General features: G+C 37.8%; 1 protein-coding gene across 12 annotated transcripts in view; it reads right to left on the bottom strand.

The window, feature by feature from the left end:
* The window catches only part of dlg1b (discs large MAGUK scaffold protein 1b), a 146603-nt gene that overhangs the window by 47320 nt on the left and 80886 nt on the right, over positions 1-18397 (bottom strand). For 8 of the 12 annotated variants that reach the window (XM_067363948.1, XM_067363950.1, XM_067363951.1 and 5 more), the window contains 5 exons: positions 14135-14233; positions 13523-13576; positions 5744-5794; positions 2306-2430; positions 483-652 (listed from right to left, as the gene is read on the bottom strand). In XM_067363948.1, the coding sequence (XP_067220049.1) occupies positions 483-652; positions 2306-2430; positions 5744-5794; positions 13523-13576; positions 14135-14233 (499 nt within the window). The remainder of the gene's footprint in view (positions 1-482; positions 653-2305; positions 2431-5743; positions 5795-13522; positions 13577-14134; positions 14234-18397) is intronic. The other 4 variants (XM_067363956.1, XM_067363958.1, XM_067363960.1 and 1 more) reach the window with 2 other exon arrangements.

Here is an 18397-nt window from a genome sequence, read left to right as displayed (position 1 = left end):
GTGATGCAAAGTGTCTGAACAATTATGTAACCTCTATGGCATTTCATATAGGCTTTTAGCTTAAAAGCATGCACATTTGGAGAAATATTGATGGATTTGTATATATTTATGTCAATATTCTATACTGAGGAGTAATATTTATTCAATATTTATTATCATCACTATGAGTGCTGGATACTGTGTTTTCAATTCATACTTGCAGCCGGAGGGCACTCTGTGCACCTTTAGGTCACAAATTCATATAAAGAAGAAGAGGACATTTCAGGAATGGTGTTTTCAATTCATACTTGCAGCCGGAGGGCGCTCTCTGTATACCTTTAGGCCACAAATTCATATAAAGAAGAAAAGGAACCAGGAACTAATGGCATGTCTTCTACTGGTCGCTAAACATGGCTTTAATATCCCAGGTAAACTGTTAAATGTCTAAACTAAGATGCACCTATCAGCAAGCAGTAATGAGGAGTATGTTGGTGTTACTGTACCTTTGGGTCCTTTGATGAGCTTGATCTCCATGACTTTCTCTGATGCAGACTTTCTCCTCCTGACATACAGTCTGACCAGTGACCCTGCCTCCTTCAACGCCTCCACAGCCTTACTGTGGGTCACGTCCCTGACATCAACCTCGTTCACTCGCAGAATCACATCATTCACCCTAATTGAAATAAAGCACAGGTCAAACACATGCACAAGTAACAATGAGGCGTGTGGACATCCCCATCCCATTTAACTGCTTGCATTATTCAATTGTCAAGAATCATCAAGTGTCCTGATACTGAGGGTGTTACATTTTTTGTTACTCTATTAAAAAAAAGTTACCTTCTGTGTTGTTTCAAGTACAGCTAACAGAACCAAGACATCACAAAGGCAAAATTGTCCATCAACAGCAAACTCTAGAGTTGAAGTTTGTAACTTCTCCTACATGACTTTCTTTTATCTATCATTTCAAATGTATAGTTTTGTTTCAGAATACATTGATTTATCAACTGGGATCATATGTGTTCATTTTGTGTGGTTTTTAAGGCGTCAGCATTTGGGTTACGAACCCCTTGCATTATATGGACTCATAGAGTTGGATTATTTTTCTAAAAATCTCTGTGCTCCACTAAAAATGGAAGGTCATTTAAAATTTGGCATCGCATGAGGGTGAGTAAATGACAAGAGAATTTTCATTCCTTGGGTGGAGTATGCAAAGTATGCAAAGGCAACCATAAATAAAGCCACTAGTAAACTGATTTCCCAGAAATGTTTAAATGTATAAACATTGTCACTTTATGACACTATCAAAATGCTATTTGAGCATCCAGACAAGCCAGACACAGCAACTCTGATTAACCAATGGTTGGGTGGGACTATCTTATTGAGTAAACAAAGCTGTTAATTGCCGCTAGTAACGCAGAACTTACTAATGTTTTACACTGATTTCTTTGGACACTGCATTACATCTCGATGAGCGGTGCTTAGTTAAGCTGATTTGAATACAAAATCTCCAGGTGTACAATGTTCTATCTTTTGAATATTGTCTGCTCGGTCAGTGTGCATGCAAATTGAACAGGTGGCATAAATGCAGAACTTCAACACAGCATTTTCACAGAAGAATAGAGTATAGAAACTTTGAGCGCTGACCTAGGCTACAATTCAATTCTTAGTGAGTGCTCTAACTGGACATGAAAAATTACAAGCTTTAAAAATGAGTTATCAAGTCCATAAACAAACTAAAGTTATACAATTATACATAACACAGTCTGTAAGTATCTCAAAGCCTTTGTGACATACAGTACATTCATTAACTCTCTCTTTCACATAATTAAATTTACAAAACAAGCAAGCAGTCGGTGGCAGGACTGGCTCTTTAAACTCTCTCTCTGTGTGTGTTGAGCTGTCTGTGTGATGCTGTCAGGACCTCAGTAGCGCTGCTTTAATGAGCCTCTGACAGCAGTGAGACACTGGAGGGCTCTATCGCTTAGTAACACTACTCCAAACCAGGACAAATCCATCCCCACACAAAACATGTATGAGGAGGAAATCTATTGCAATGCTCAATGGTCAATTCAATACAATCTCATATCGAAATACATATCGAATTGATTTTAACAGACATTTAAAAAGAAAGTTTTTTTTTTTTTTTTTTTCTGAAGACTGTATTCATGTACATCCAAGTATCTGGACACATTTAGAACATTTCTGGATGTCACTACATTAGAAACCATTAAATCAAGGATCAATTATTTTAAAGAAAGTCATAATCACACTAGTAAAGCAAAAATTTAAGCAAAAATATTGTAACATGTAAGAACCGTAGCCTTACCGCAATCTCCCGTCCTGAGCGGCAGCACCCCCTGGGATGACTTTGGTGATGAAAATACTGGGGTCTTCACCAATGTGAGGGTTATCCGTGCCACCAGCGATACTGAAGCCCAGGCCTGAATTCCCCTACACAACAGAGGAGAAGAAACAAAGTTAAATTCTGGAGGAACATCAATTAAAACCTCAATCTATGCTTTGGTCAGTGACTATAGGAACACAATGCCGGCTAAATTCAACTGGCAATGTGATATGCAAAATGTGTTTGAACTGACATTTTTTTTATGTGCAACGTTTCAAAACATTGTTTTATCAATAGTTTAATCTACACTAAATGTGTATCAACAGGGTTTGCTTAAAACCTTTGCTTGAAGACACTGACACACTGAAGAGATTGATGTTATTAATTATGTTGTGCAATGCATTTTCAAATCATTCAATTTTGCTACATTAATTGTGTGGTATTAAAAAATGCTATTTCAAATGTGTTAATTGTGAGGGCAAAAGCATTTAAGGAAATTATATACAAAAGATTGTTTTGCTACCCTTAGTGCATTAACAAATTAAAAATATCCATCTATTTCAGCTAATAATATTTCATATATATGTTTTGTTGTTGTCACCAAAGGTCACATGTCCAATAAAATGTTATGGTATGGATTGTGCCGTTTAAAGTGCCAGAGTTTCTCTCAGTGCATAAATTTTACAACTTGGATTTTACCTTTATATTAAAATATTTATCCCACATCTATATTTTAGTTAATTTAGTCTTGGTGCTTTAACATTGTGGGTAACGTTTTTTTTTATGTTTATATTTTAAACATTTTAGCACATGTATAGCACAGCAACATTAACACATTTGGAACTGTTTTATGGCCTTTAATTTGTACATTGCTTGCAGAAGAACAGTGAGCTAGATTTGCATTTTTAAGAAAATATAGAAAAAGATTTTTATCCAATAAAGTAAGAAATAATCTAAATAATTGTTAGTAGTCCTAAAATAAATGGCACAATAAAAATGGCTACAGCTTGCTCTGCTGTCAACTAGCTTCACATTGATATGTATTGTATTTGTATTGGTTTTATTGATTAGTTGTTGCAGGCCTAGACAGTGAAATAGCTCTTACCACAGTTAAAGTCAACCCACAGTTACTAACTTTGGGTCTCATTCATGAAACACGAGCAGAACGATTTTTTTGTGTAAATCGTGTGTAAAGTGGTTCTGGCGTAAATTTTCGGATTCATTAAAATGTTTGTACTTTCCAAATGTTAGTTGGTACGAAAGAAATCGACACCTGCTCCCAGCCACGCGTAAATAGTGCGTTTAACATCCGAACGTTTTGCTCATTAATAAGGCTGCATTTTAATTCACCTTAATAAGGTACATATTTACAGCATTTTGAAAAAAATATTATATATAGTAATTACATACGTTTTTTCTTTTTACTTTTGTTGTGAGAGCCAGTAATAAGCTGCGTTCACGTCACCTTGTATTTACCGCTATCTTGAAATGACGTTATATTCGGAGCTGTTCACGTCCTTTTGGTCCTTAGACTGGAAATTATGCGTTTCCATGGCACCACTATCAACGGCCACATGTTACATGTGGGAGTTTTCAGAAAATCCCAGCTTACAAACTGTAATTACGAACTCTACGAGGACGTGAACGCTTTTTACAAGCTAGAATCTTGTAACTACAGGAATTACGAGGCCGCGTGAACGCACCTATAGCATCTGCAAACGGAGCACTTTAATCAAATAATGAATTGATTTCAATAGGGCTGGGCAAACTATGGAACTTGTTTCCTATAAAATGGCCAAAATCCTTCATTTGGTGTCATAATATGATGCCTGAAAGTCTGTTTACACGCAAATCAATCACATATTTACTCGTATATTTACGAATGTTTCATGAATGAGACCCAATGCACGGACCAGCATTTGTTATAGTACCAATACAACAGTAATTATTTCACTGCCTTTTACAGTGATGCTCAAAACATGTTTATATGAAGGCTCTAATAATGTGGATTTTTAGGCAACACAGTAACCACTATAAGCCAACATGCAAGACAAAAGAACATGAAGAAACGATGCCCAGACTAAAAAAAAACACCTCCAGAGCTCAGTTGTGGATTGCAACGACAAGTTATTCCGTTATTGCGATTAAGAAGCAGGCTTTAAGTTGAGCTGACAACAGCTTGTGGAGGAGCATTGTTTATTTATGCAGAGTTAATAAATGTGCACTACAGAGCAGTGTTGAATTGGGTCACAAAAAAGCTCATGAGAAGGGGGGGAGGTGGGCCTTAGGCAGAGTCGGGGATTAAGTCTTAACTGTGGAAGGCAAGATGGTGTTCTTTTTTCCTCCCTGGTAACTGCAGAGAGTGAGTTAGTTAGTTAGTAGTGTTTCTTATGCTTTTTTGAGCACTGATGGCTCTGACTGCATTATAATTGATGGACTTTGAGCTGTTAAATGGAGTCACTGCAGAGGAATATGTAAAGCTTTGGCTGTGTATCCGCTTGTACTTTAGGACTGGCGTCAGTGATACACAAGCTGTTCAGAGGGGAAATAACAGAGCGAGATCTGATATACAATTCTAAAAAGATTCATCTGCACACTGCTTAGCTCTAATCTAGAGTTTGTTATTGTCCTGTATGCTGTGCAAATTGTTATTCGTCAATGCTAAATCAAAACCAACCACATTTACTTTACAGGATTACAGTGAATTACTTTTTGGTGCATTTTATTTCAAAGAAACATAATCTGTTTGTCTTTGTAATATTACATTAAAATTAAAGCTGATACTACACAATTGAGCTATTTAAGCTCCTCTCTCCTTCAACAAGCTCCCTTAATGACCACTTTTCATGATTCAATCAATTTCCAATGGATAAAATAAATAATGGATAAAACGTCCTGGCCTTTATTTACTCATTGAATATCCTGTTCCTCTTGGAGAAACATCAAATTATGACAGTAAAATGGATAGTGACTTCTGTTCCCAAACATACCTGCAGATTATCCTGTACAAAGTACTACTGTATGTCTTAGGTGGCTTTCACACTGCACAAGTACTCTGGTTGTATACTCACTCTGCACTGCAGGCTCACTCTCACTGGTATCCAAGGTAAATCATCACCATTGTCAGCCCTAGTGATGTCATCATCAGCTATTGTGTGGAACCAAGTCCAAGTTGCTTTCCCATTCATGTGAATCGTGCCACAGTTCCACCTCAGACCACCTCTTACAGGTAGTCTGGGGTTCTGTACCTAAGTGCACTCCCGCCATGACAGCTTTCACATTACCAATTTTTCATGCGAACCATGCTCTGTTTTGAACTAAACTGCCAGTGTGAAAGCCCCCTTAGTGACCTGTAGTAACTACAGTATGGAGACACCAGAGAACAAAAGCAAGAAAAGCAGTATTAGTTAGTCCACTCACCCTTTCCAGTGTAATCTCCTCATACTCAAAGTCAGCCTCGGTACCGTTAACCTGTAAACAAAACAACATGTCAGAGACTCTTAATATTTCAATACTCAACAATTCATTATCTTTTACAGTTATAATTTCATGGATTGTTTAGTAGACTGCTGCATGTATATAGACAAGCAATCAGAGTCCATTCAGGAAAATAAAACTTAAAAGCAAACATACCAAGTAAACCTGTAAACTTGATTGATTGATTTTCTTTCTTTCTCTTTCTTTCTTTTCTTTTCTTTTCTTTAAATCAGTTTTGGTTATGGAGACAGCCTAGTGATGAATACTTTTTGGAAAATACATTTGTAACTAGGGATTCACAATAAATTTTCTTGTTATGGCCAAAAACTGATGAACAAGCAGATAATAAAATTCTATACTTTTTTGTCTAAATGAATTAAAAAAAAAAATTAAAAAATTAAATCAAGTGAATTAATCATTACATTTAAATTAAGCATTAAATCACTATAATGTACAAAAAACAAAAAAAAAAAAACAAAAAAAAAAAGAAAGCATTAATGGCATAGATAATCTATATGTTAAAATAAAGGAAATGAACATGCACAGTTATATGATCTTGTATCTGCCAATACATATGCAGTTTTTTTTTATTTTTTTTTTATGTATGTATAGTCACACAAAATTTTAATGATGGTTATGGTAGGAACCCCTGTGTCTGCTGTGTCTGGGGCTGCATTGCCACAGACCAATCAGTGTGCCTATGATGAACCCTGTCCACCATCGAAAGTGCTTACAATTAGCATGTGAGCATCACCGTTGGACCTTGGAGCAGTGGTAGAAGGTCGCATTGTCAGATAAGCCCCATTTTCTTCTACATCACATTGACGGCCATGCACAAGCGCACCATTTACATGGGGAAGAAATGGCACCAGTATGTACTGTGGGATGATTGCAAGCCAGTGGAGGGAGTGTGATTCTCTGGGCAATGTTCTGCTGGGAATCCCTGGGTCCGGCCATTCATGTGGACATATATTTGAAACGTGCCAACAACCTAAATATTGTTGCAGACCAGGTACACCCCTTCATAACAATGTTGCTCCCTGGTGGAAGTGGCCTTTCAGTATAATAATGCACCATGCACACTGCACACATTGTCTACAGGAATAGTTTAAGGAACATGATGAAGAGTTCAAGGTGTTAACCTGGCCTCCAAATTCCCCAGAGATCAATTCAATTGAGCAACTGTGGGATGTGCTGAAACAAGTTTGATCCACTGCGGCTCCACCTCGCAACCTACATGTACAGTACTTAAAGGATCTGTTGCTAACGTCTTGGTGCCAGATACCACAGGATACCTTCAGGGGTCTTGTAGAGTCCATGCCTTGGCAGATCAGCACTGTTTTGGCAGCATGCATAGGACCAACATCATTTTACTTCTGTAAAATCTCACTTAACCAATGAATAAAAAAAATAAAAAACACTGTGTAATGTTCTGCTCATGTTCTGTGCAGGAATACATGAGTAATGATACTTTCAAATCACCTGTGTGCATGTGTATGAGTGTAAATGTTGACCAACAGGTATTTTTTATAAAACGTCAGTTGGTCAGTGGCTGAACGAGTTTATGATTATGGTTGAAATTGCAAATGTGTGTATATATCTTTGTAAGTGTGTGTGACTGATGAGCCCACTGAGGCAGAGAGCCATTAAATGAAATCAGTGACATGGTCGGCTAACATCAGGCAATGAAACATAAGAATGAACCCATTACACTGCCCCTTCAAAAGCTGATTTTAAGCAGCTGAGACCCTTACACACAAGCACAAGCAAACACGGCTAAAAATCTGCATGTGGTCCATAAGAACACACGAACAGCTGACGATATTAACCTTGATGAGATTTGTTTAGTGCAAATCAGTCTGACATTACACATCACAATTTCCAGGTCCAAACGCTCCTTCGGATCCCAAAAGCAATAAATGGTGCTAATATACACTCACATGTGCTGTAGTACTATGTGATTCATTATTTCTGAATCGTTAAAATTTTGGTGCCCAGGAGTCAGGACACTCTGAGCTTGGAGACTGCTGTGTACACTGCAAGTTCTTAAATGCTTGCTATAAATGAATAGTGCTCATAAATGGATGTTCATTGTCTGATTTTAGAACAAAATTTGAAGTAATCTTCTAAGCCCTCTGCTTTAAGATTCTCTTTTGACGTATATTTAAACCTCATGACACTTAAATGACAAAGATGACCCTTAAACCACAGTGTCTATCCAATATGTGACTGCAGTCAAAGCAATTTTCCATAAGAACTCAGCTTTGATTATGTAATGCATAGAGGGATTGGGCCTGCGTATTCATTAGCACTGAAGCCAGCTGCATCTGGTTTGGTCCCAGCACTATAGACAGTGCCACACTGACAAAGCCCTGAACATTAAGCTAATGAGCAAGGACATCAAATTCCATTCATTGATTTCCCTTTATTTGTGATTAGGAGATTTTATATTTATATTGAGTGTATTTAGTATTTAAAATCAGGGACTAAACTGTTTGCACAATATACTGTACACCTTTTGGTTTAGCAGATGTAAACTGTACACAACTATACAGTAACATACTGAGCACCAAATCAGCATATTTGAATGGTTTCTGAAAAACCATGTGACACTGAGGACTGGCTACTGAAAATTCAGCTTTGCAGTCACAGGAAAATTAGATCTATTGAAATGTATTCAAAGAAGTTATTTTAAATTTTTATAAATTTTCACAATAATACCATTTTTACTGTATGTTTGATTACATAAATGCAGCCATGGTGAGCATTAGGGATGTGACGGTGAGGAAATTTTCCCACCAGATAATCGACGTATGACAACACTGGCAATACCGGTATCACCGGGTTAGGTTGGGTTGGGGGTGGACGTTGGAGTTTTTCTCTCTTTTGCACCAAATTAGTAGCAATTAGAGGGCGGCAATTGCTTGAATGGTGGGTTCATTAATGAAAAACACAACACCAAAACAGTACAATGACAAACTCGCTTATATTAAACATAGAACTTTTTATTAACAAAACAAATAAGACAGCTTTATTAATAAAATGAATAAGCACAGCATACACCATACTGATTTGTACTTTGAATATAGTTTAGCTCACATTGAAAAGCAGACGTGTTCAGTTTTTAACAGTAGTGTCTGTTTTTTAACTGAATAAAATTATTTTTATTACTAAAACGGTGGTGGGGGGCGGTGCTGCGATGGGCAAATTATGTAATCGGTGTGTGGCTGAACACTGTGTAACACTGATAACACCAACTATCGCAGCAAGCATAGTGAGCATAAGACCTCTTTTTTTTTCCTTCTTCTTTTTTTTTTTTTTTAAATCTTACCAAACTTTTGAACAGTAGTGTACATACTTTACTTTGAATTTGCTATTTAATTTATGACTAGGTGTGCAGATTCATTTTGGTAGCTAGTAAATCTTCAAGTCTTCACATTATCTGACCAAATTCAATAAATTATAGAGACATTAGCCTGATTTAGTTCTCATTTCACCTGAGCCACAGCAATACCACCTACATAATGTAGTTTCCTTTAAACAAGCCTACCTGAAAACATTATTCTCACCCCACTTGCCTTCACAACATAATTTCCACATGAAGTCAATTATGGTCCCCGATCACATAAGACAAAATGGCAGCAAGTCCCGTGAGGTTCTGTATACTACCCAGATCCTGCGGCACTGCTGATACAGCAGAAAGGCTGAAGTGGAGGTTGAATGTGTGGTGCTTGATGAGAAAAACAGACGTAGTGGCCCTGAGTGGCACAATAAAGACAACTGTCCTCACTACTCCACAGGAAGACTCAAGGGAAATGAAGCGGAAAACAAACCCAAGAGATGTCAGTGTTGAATGAACACCACACTTGACTAATGGGGTTTAGAAATAATATTCCAAACTCTATGCTAACTATGCCATCAGAGGTCCAGAGCCACCCTGGTACTTGACTCAAAGTCAGTGACAGAAACCAGTAATAGTACATAGTCTAATAAATAAAACATGAATGAAGAAAATAATATATCTTGTCAACATGAGTTTAAGATATTGACTCCCTAAATGCAAATTTACAGTCATTTCCAAACTTATAGTACCTCAGACATTATTTACATTTGTGACCCGTCACGGAAACCAGGGACACAAGTCGGCAGCACAACTATTGAGCAAACTGAGAAAGAAGCGGGGTTTTTTTTCAAAATTGGTGATTTTCGTTTTTTTGCAAAATCTGTTAGTTGAGATCATGAAGAAGCATCTCCGTGTTTTAGATAGCAGTATTGGTTTATTTAAAAGCGTACATTTTGAGGTTGAAATCGGCTTGTTTTTCAGAGATTCTATCTCGCAGTAGGGGCGTGTCATTGTCTGTTTGTATTTCCATACGGATACGCCGGCTTTTGTTTCTTTTGTTATTGCCGCCGCCCTCCAAGGGAAGCGTGGCTACTTATTTATGCAGCACCCTGGCCGGCTCTAGCTGATATCAAAATTTAATGAAGATGGACGCCGCAACGAATATCGCAGACGAGCTGAACCCTGGCCGTTACACCGAAAATGTTTTGAAGTACAACATATGGCTGGATTCTTTAGCTGCGGAAAAAGAGTGACAGGACATGCAGATTATTGGACATTTAGAGGCAAACAGATGCATAGTGCAAACTTCGGAGATGGTTACATCCACAAAGAAGACCCCGACAAAGAGAAAGTGTGCCCGAAAAACTTATTTCATTGGAGGCAACAAGATCTTTTCTGTTTCTTATGGGGTGAGTTTCCATAAACATCAAAGTTTGTCGTTTTGTGTTCATTCTAAGAACACGTAGGCTACACGTTATCTCATGTGTATATTGTTATTAGCTAGCTCAGGACTGTTGTTTTAATTGTAATCCTTAGCATCGTATCACTTGCCAAAAACCCCCATTACTATAATGGGCTTTTAGATGGTAATGTTAGCATGTTAATTTGAATAACGCTTCAACTGCTTGAATTGACTGGTGTGAATGACTTAGCTCATGTAAACCTTACTATTCTTGAATTGAATGTGACGCTAATAATTTTTGCCAGTTACTACTTCTTAACAAGGATTTACTAATGTAATAGTAAATGTATCAGATTAAATTCATACGCAAGTAAAAGTATAAAGTATACGTAGCCGTAAAATGTGTGTTATAAGTCAAAAGTAAAAGTATTGAAGAGTTTAATGTACAGGATTTTTTTAATCCTTTGACTCAAACCAGGTCTAACCACTAACTGAGGTCTAAACCAGGACTATACGGTTATCACAGAATCCTGTTCAAAAAGTTCTAATGTCAAAAAAGATAAATTACTGACATTTACAATGCACATTATCCTTTATTATTAATAGTATGCGGTCCGATTTTCCCGTTGCGTCTGTCGTTGCTATGCAACCATGCAGCTTTACAGGGGGTATGGCTTATGAGATGTAAATGAGCCCTATTGTCACTCCCAGCAGGTGAGAACAGGCGAGAACTGCAAAATCTTTAGGTCATTTTCTGCCCTTTGAGATTTTTTGAGTGCCAACCTTCAAATGGCCACAACTTCTCCAAATATTATCAGATTTCCATGTGTTACACATCGTTGGAAAGCTTGGAGAATAACTCAAAATGTCCCAGAACCGACTTGTGTCCCTACTTTCCGTGACTGGTCACATTTTTGTTTTCATAATTTGTCATCAAAATAACCTGCTCTGTCTCTGAAGTGTCTTTCTGCTGATGTCACCTAGGCTGCATGAGCTACTGGATAATGTAGTGGAATAGCCCAGGGGTAGGCAAGTTCGGTCCTAGAGAGCTGCTGAGTTTAGCTCCAACCTTAATCAAACACACCTGAACAAGCTAATCAAGATCTTCAGGATTACTAAGGCTATAGGCAGCTGAAGGGTTTTTTTCAGGGTTGGAGCTAAACTCTGCAGGACATCGGCTCTCTAGGACCGAACTTGCCTACCCGAACTTGCCTACTGCAATAGCCAAATTGCCATGCTGTCAGAAATAGTGTATTTTTTGCAGAAAAATATGCTAAATTTATACAGGTTGTCACTGGGGCACTACCTTTAAAAGAGTACCTTTGTACCTTATGTATGCCTAAATGGGTATATTAGTACCTTGGAGTAGTAATATGAGGTATATGAGGTACTACCAGGGTGCAATTTGTAGGGGGGGTGGGGGGATTTCCCCCCTTCTGGTCTATGTATCCCTGCCTCTGCTGAATTATTTTTTATTCCCGCTGGGGATAAAAAAATATCCCCCCTGAGTGATGCTACTCCACAAACCACCATCAGAGCATATAAAATGTATAAAGAACTGTCTCTTTATGACCACAACAAATGGGACACCTTTCAGACGCGCATTCCAACTTCAACTCAGCGGCAGGCACAAGTCAAACGAGCGAGGGAAAGATAGGCTACAGGTGACTACGAGGGAGCTTCACTTGAACAACAGTAAACTGCGGTCAGATGACATGTTGGCTATGTCGGTAAAACTCAGAAAAATGAACACGACTGTCCAATCAGCCGTTATACTGTGCTTGCGGTGTGCACTCAAGAATTGCATGCGCAAATGCGCTGGCGCGCGCTGAGTAATTACTTTATTAACAACGAGCATGCATCGTCATTGTTCTGTTGTAAATTAAGTCATGAAATTACCAAATATGTGATTAAAGCTGCCTCAAAACTGTGCATGCATGTATTTGTTGACATGGTTTTAAAGCTATTGTTATCCAATTTGTTGGCCTTAAAATGTCCAGATATGTACACCAGGAAAATCTAAATTTTCTCGGGGGGAGCATGCCCCCGTACCCCCCTAGCAAACAACATTTTCTGACCTCGGTAATTATGAAACCCTGCGTATGGCCCAGCTTATTCTATCTAATGAAATCTGAGGTAAATGTGTATTTCTACAAATGTGCGCACCTTTGGACTAAAAGTTTGTATGTGTATGCACTGTGATAAATAAAAATAAATGGGACCAAACGCGATTAAATTTAGAGGTTTGTGTCTCATTATTCTATTGATAACTACCGATTGATTTTGCATTTCTATCAGAAATTAAGAATTATTAGTGTCACAGTCATTGTAGATAGTGGTGCAAAAATCTAAGATATCTAATACTTCAAATCTCAAGGTTAAATCAGAAGATTTTTTGTAAAAATGTTTCTGTAACAGCTGCCAAAAATAGTATATAGCTCCACTTTGGTTTTAAACAAATATTCAAAAAAAATAAATAAAAAATTCCCCCATCTGTTTTTTTCACAAATCACACCCTGAGTACTACTATAAAGTTAGCTACTATTAAGGTACTACTATAATACAAAGTTATTTTTAATTCTAATAATGAACATTTTAGGTGTAAATGAGGTACAAAGATGCCCACTTGAGGGTACTGAGCCAATGACAAGCTATTGTTCCCCTACAGGTAGAATTTTTGCACATTTTTTTAAAGAGTATTACATTCCAGTTTCAATATTGGTACAAAATGTTCATTCAGTCCAATCAAATACATAAAAATACATGACATTGCTTAAGCAAAATGGAATGCCATTTCATGTTGACGTTAAAGGTTTTACATCTTTTTTTCTGCTAAAAGTAACTTAAGTAACTTGGCAATAACAGCTTGATTACAAAAAGGAAACCGACAGAACTATGTGGCATGTGGCATGAGGGAATTATGAATTTCAAAATTTAAAAAGTTAATAAAGTGTAAATAAATGAAAAGAACACTTACATATGGAGCTGAATCCAAGCTCTCTGTATTTACCACAACAGGTGGTGGATTTGCCTGTAAGAGAAAATAGTCCAGTTAAGACATTAATTCCAGCACATTTCATGTTCCATCCAGATTGGACCTGGAACGTGATGCGTTAGTAGATGCAGTAACTAGGAAAAGCCATGTTAAGCTTGCAGCATTCTACACAGCAAAGGTATATTCACTTACTCTCCACATGACGCTACATATACCATCACTGGCATTCACACCATATTAACACAGCGCTGCCAGCATACGTATGTACATGGCATTTTATACTGCAGAACATGCAATGCTGAAGCATGAATGCTATTACGAGCCAAAAGTAGCCTAAAATTAATTCCACTCTCTCTCGCTCGCTCAATCTCTCTGTCTGTCTTTCAGTGGGGCTTTCCACTTCTTCCGGCTGGTTGACACGCAGATGCTATTAGTCGGGGGAGCCGACTCTAGGGCCGATAATCCTTCAGCCCCATCAACGAGCAGTGGAATGGCAGGGATCAAGAAAAAATGACCAACAGGAAGAGAGCAAAAAAAAAAAAAAAAAAAAAAAGGGGGGGGAGTGGGGAAATAGAGAAAGAAAGAAAAAAAGACCTGTGACGTTGATGGAGAGATGACAGCGGGCTCCGCAGGGACAGTGGAGATTGGGATCACAGGGATTATGAGAGTGGAGGGTGGGACAGCATCTGTCTGCTGAACAATAGCATGGAAGGGGAGAGGTCAGGTCACATTATACATACACAACAACACAACATTGCATAGCATTGCACAGGAACCAACCATGGGGGATGGATGCAAGTAGGTGTGAGCATGTGTGCAAGATTGAAGCAAATCAAAATGTGTGTTGGGGGGGGGGGGGAGCTGCGAGACGCTCTGTTTGTGATCAATGAAGTATTCAGATGAGGGGAGAATGAAAATGAGTATGTGAATGAGAAAACGGCCATAATCCACACAGTTGCACATGGTACAGATACTCCTGACCTAATCAACAAAGCCACTGCAGATGCAGTCACTCTAGAGTCCAATTAAGTATTTATAATTTCCAGCTTGTTACAAATTTTTAAAGAAAAAAAAAAAATTTTTGCAAAGAAAAAAAAAAAACTGTAAAGAAGACAAATTTAAAGTGATACAGTAGTTCACCCAAATATCTATCCATTCCATCAAAGCTTTCACACTTCAAAAAGTTCATAAAGACGTTGTTAAAAGTAATCCACATGGAATGAGCAGTTTAAAAATAGGGTTCTGATAAGACACAATCACTTTATATGATGAATAGATTTAATTTAGGCTTCTATTCTCATATAATCATATAAACATATATCTAGGTAGGCCCACACATACTGTACATAGAGCACACCAAGAAAGCTAAAGCTTGCTTGACACAAGAGAACCATGAGGTTTGTTCTCGTGCGTCACGTTAGAGCTTCTGTAAGTAAGTGAGGTTTGTTTGCAAGCAAGTACAGTTGAGCTGTAGTTGACCATATTTGTTGTGCGTTGATCAATGTTTCTTTGTGAAAAAAAATTTAATCTGTTATCGTATAAAGTGATATTCTCTTCAGAAGACTTGGAGTAAACTGCTCAATTGAAATAGGCTACTTTTAAAAAGTAACTTTTGAAGAGTCAAAGTTTTGGTGGAATGGACTTTTCAGTGGAGGTGCAGAAATCTCTCAGGTTCCATTAAAAATACCTCAATTTTAAAGATGAATGAAAGTCTTATGGGTTTGGAATGACATGGGGGTGAGTAATTATTGACAGAATTTAAATTCTAGTCCTACTTGGATACAGATGAAGTCCTGGTAACCTACTCTATGCAACCACAGACACTTCTAGCTTCATAAGCAGACACCAAGTCATAACACAATGCAAACATGCAATGCATTCTCAGAGTTGCCACAAGGGGTGCCTTAGCAGGAATTAAATGCCTTCTTGGTGTCTAAAGAGACCACACACTGACTGTCGCTGAAAATATAGAACATTAAGTTAACAGCTGGTATTGAAAAAAGGTTGGCAATTCTTTATAAACCCTGTTTGATCAGGGAAAACAATAGTAGGGAGGACATCCTCAAGCCTTTTTTCAAAACTTTAACATCACAGTTGAGTAGAAAAATCAACCTATATGAGGCACAATCCAGGGGTCTTAATTCTTTTTGAGTAGTAAAGAAATGCAAGCTTTATTTAACATTGGGGGAAGTGTCCCAATCCCAAGAGACAGAGACAGTTTTATAAAACTCTGATGGAAAACCATCAGGTCCCTGGGATTTCCTTGATTGTAAGGAAGAGATGGCAGCTATCACCTCCTGCCACCTCCTCCTCCATCAGAAGATAGCATACTGTAGGTACATTTAACCACTCAAGAAATTCTTTAATGTCATCTCGTTTAGAAGTGAACTCCATTTGATCCCAATTTTTTGACGTAAAATGTGATGACGTCAAACTTTAGCGCCACAGCCACCTGTCAGGTTCTAAAAAAATACCACATGGAGGAACACTGGCACACATATTGGTATATGAATTTATCTGGACACATTCCCTTCCTAAATAAAATTACACCACTGCATCCTTAGTGGCTCAGATGCCACGAGTTTATGGAGAGTCATATGTTTATTATTATAGCCGTTAACAGATCAGTGATCATTTTTACATAGCTGAGACATATCAAGAGCTCAGGGACGGTCGTTCTTGAGTGCTGCTGTCCTGAAGAGCCGACCCTATGTCACAAAGAGAGCGAAATCTGAACTGGATAATTTTTTCACATGCTTGCAGAAAAAGGCAAGGCTTACCAAAACAAAGTTACTGTGTTTTCCTTTTTTTACATTTTCTGGGTTGGTAGGTGCACCGGGGACCCGATTATAACACTTAAACATCGAAAAAGTCCAATTTTCATGATATGTCCCCTTTAAGACACTTCTTCTACAGGTTCGAGAAATAATCTGGCCTCTTACATATTACGAGCCTCCCACACTGTTGAATCTAAGACGTCTTCCAATTTATTGACGCTTAAAAAGAAAGAAATTTGATCTGCTATAAAGCAGACAAAACTCTCATCTCTCAAGTAAAAATTTCACCTAGGAGAAGTCAAGCTCAAAAACGTCAAGTCAAGAGTTAAAGGAGCATGATCTGATATGACTACACTTTGGTATGCATAAGACTCCTGACAAAACTCTAGGAATCAAACCATTATCCAGAAAAAAAAAGAAATCAATCTGCAGTTGTGTACTTGCATCTGTTTGTGGTCGTAGACTGTTATTGAGACTCTTGCTACTTGTTTAATGATCTGTGTGACGACAAGCAGAACGATGAGCTACAAATTCATGGGCATGACTCTTAACACTATGACAGGGCAGATGTCCATGAATATATTTGACATCCAGTCTGGGGAATGGCTTGGAGTTTGACTTTCTCTAGTATAACACTCACAAGAATAGCAATGTACAGTACAGTGAGACATTTAAGATTATTTAACACGTTAACATGTTCAAGTAATAAAAAGTATAGCGACAATTTATTGACCAGCAGTTTAATAATAAATGTAATGTGCACATTTATTTTAGATTTAGTACAGGCCTGTCTGAAACCTGAGACATCCCAGTTAGTCAACCAATGCAAGCCATTTACATAATTATAACTTTTAACACACTTTCGTTCAAAAGTTTAGGGTTTTTTTCTAAGAAATTATTAGTTTTATTCAGCTAGAAAGCATTAAAATGATCAAAAGCGACTGTTAACACTTCAAAACAGAATATAGATCATTTCAAATAATTTATTTTCTTTTGAACTTTCTATTCATCAAGGAATCCTGAAAAAAAAGCATTGTTTTCACAGTTGGTTCAATAATAAATGTTACTTCAGCACCAAATCAGCATATTAGAATGATCTCTGAAGAATCATGTGACACTTAAGCCTGGAGTAATGATTCTGAAAACTCTGCCAACATAAATACATTATTGTTTTTATTGTATTTTCGATCAAATAAACACAACCTTGGTTAACACAAGAGACGCTCAAATTCAAAATCAACCCAAACTTTTGAATTTGAGTGTATTAAATGAGATGATGTATATTATGTTTGCTTGATTTTAAACAACACTGATGCCACTTTAATTGTTGTGGTGCCTAAACCCTAAACACGCGGTCTGCACAGAAACTAAAAGCTTGTCAATAGCATCGACTGGAGTTCCACTTTAGTGTCCCACTATAGACCTTCAATTGTAGGATTAATTGCTCTAAATGAATTTAACATGGAAAAACAACACATTAGCATACAAGAAGCATGGCGTCAACCTGATGACTAACTAACATTTGAAATGGAAAAAAGATGCATATATAATATGCAACAACCCACAAATTTGTTAGAGTAAAGCAAATGCGGAACATTTCTACAAAGAAATGCAGTAACACAACAGCGGTACTAAGGGAAAATAATGAAACACTAAGGGGGGTGACAAATACCACATCCAGTGTTGTAGATTAAAGAGAATCACTAGTGAATATGATACATCTGAGTCATCAAAATCAACAAAAATGTGAGCATACCAGCTAAGAATGTAAAGGAGGAACCAAATTTAATAACACCAAGCAGCAGAAGAGCATCCCGAGTCAATTATCAAAGCAGGTCCAATCATGGAACAGCCCATCCCTTTGCTCTAACTTACCTTTTCAAATGACACAGAGGACCAAAAGGAAAACCTCTCCCCTGGCCCACTCACTTTGGCCGTGCTCTTGGTGGGACTTTTCTTCACACTGTCACGCAGATTGAGGAACTTGGTCCTGGTCTTTCCTATGTTTAAGGGCAGGGTGCAAGAGTTGTAGCAGACAGGGTGGATTGAGCCCTCCTGGCTCACCATCTGCTGGAGTTGC

This window comes from Chanodichthys erythropterus, chromosome 16 (assembly GCF_024489055.1).
Source record: "Chanodichthys erythropterus isolate Z2021 chromosome 16, ASM2448905v1, whole genome shotgun sequence".
Classification (NCBI taxonomy): Eukaryota; Metazoa; Chordata; class Actinopteri; order Cypriniformes; family Xenocyprididae; genus Chanodichthys; species Chanodichthys erythropterus.
The sequence above is the reverse complement of the archived record's forward strand: the minus strand, read 5'-3'. Positions and strand labels throughout refer to the sequence as shown.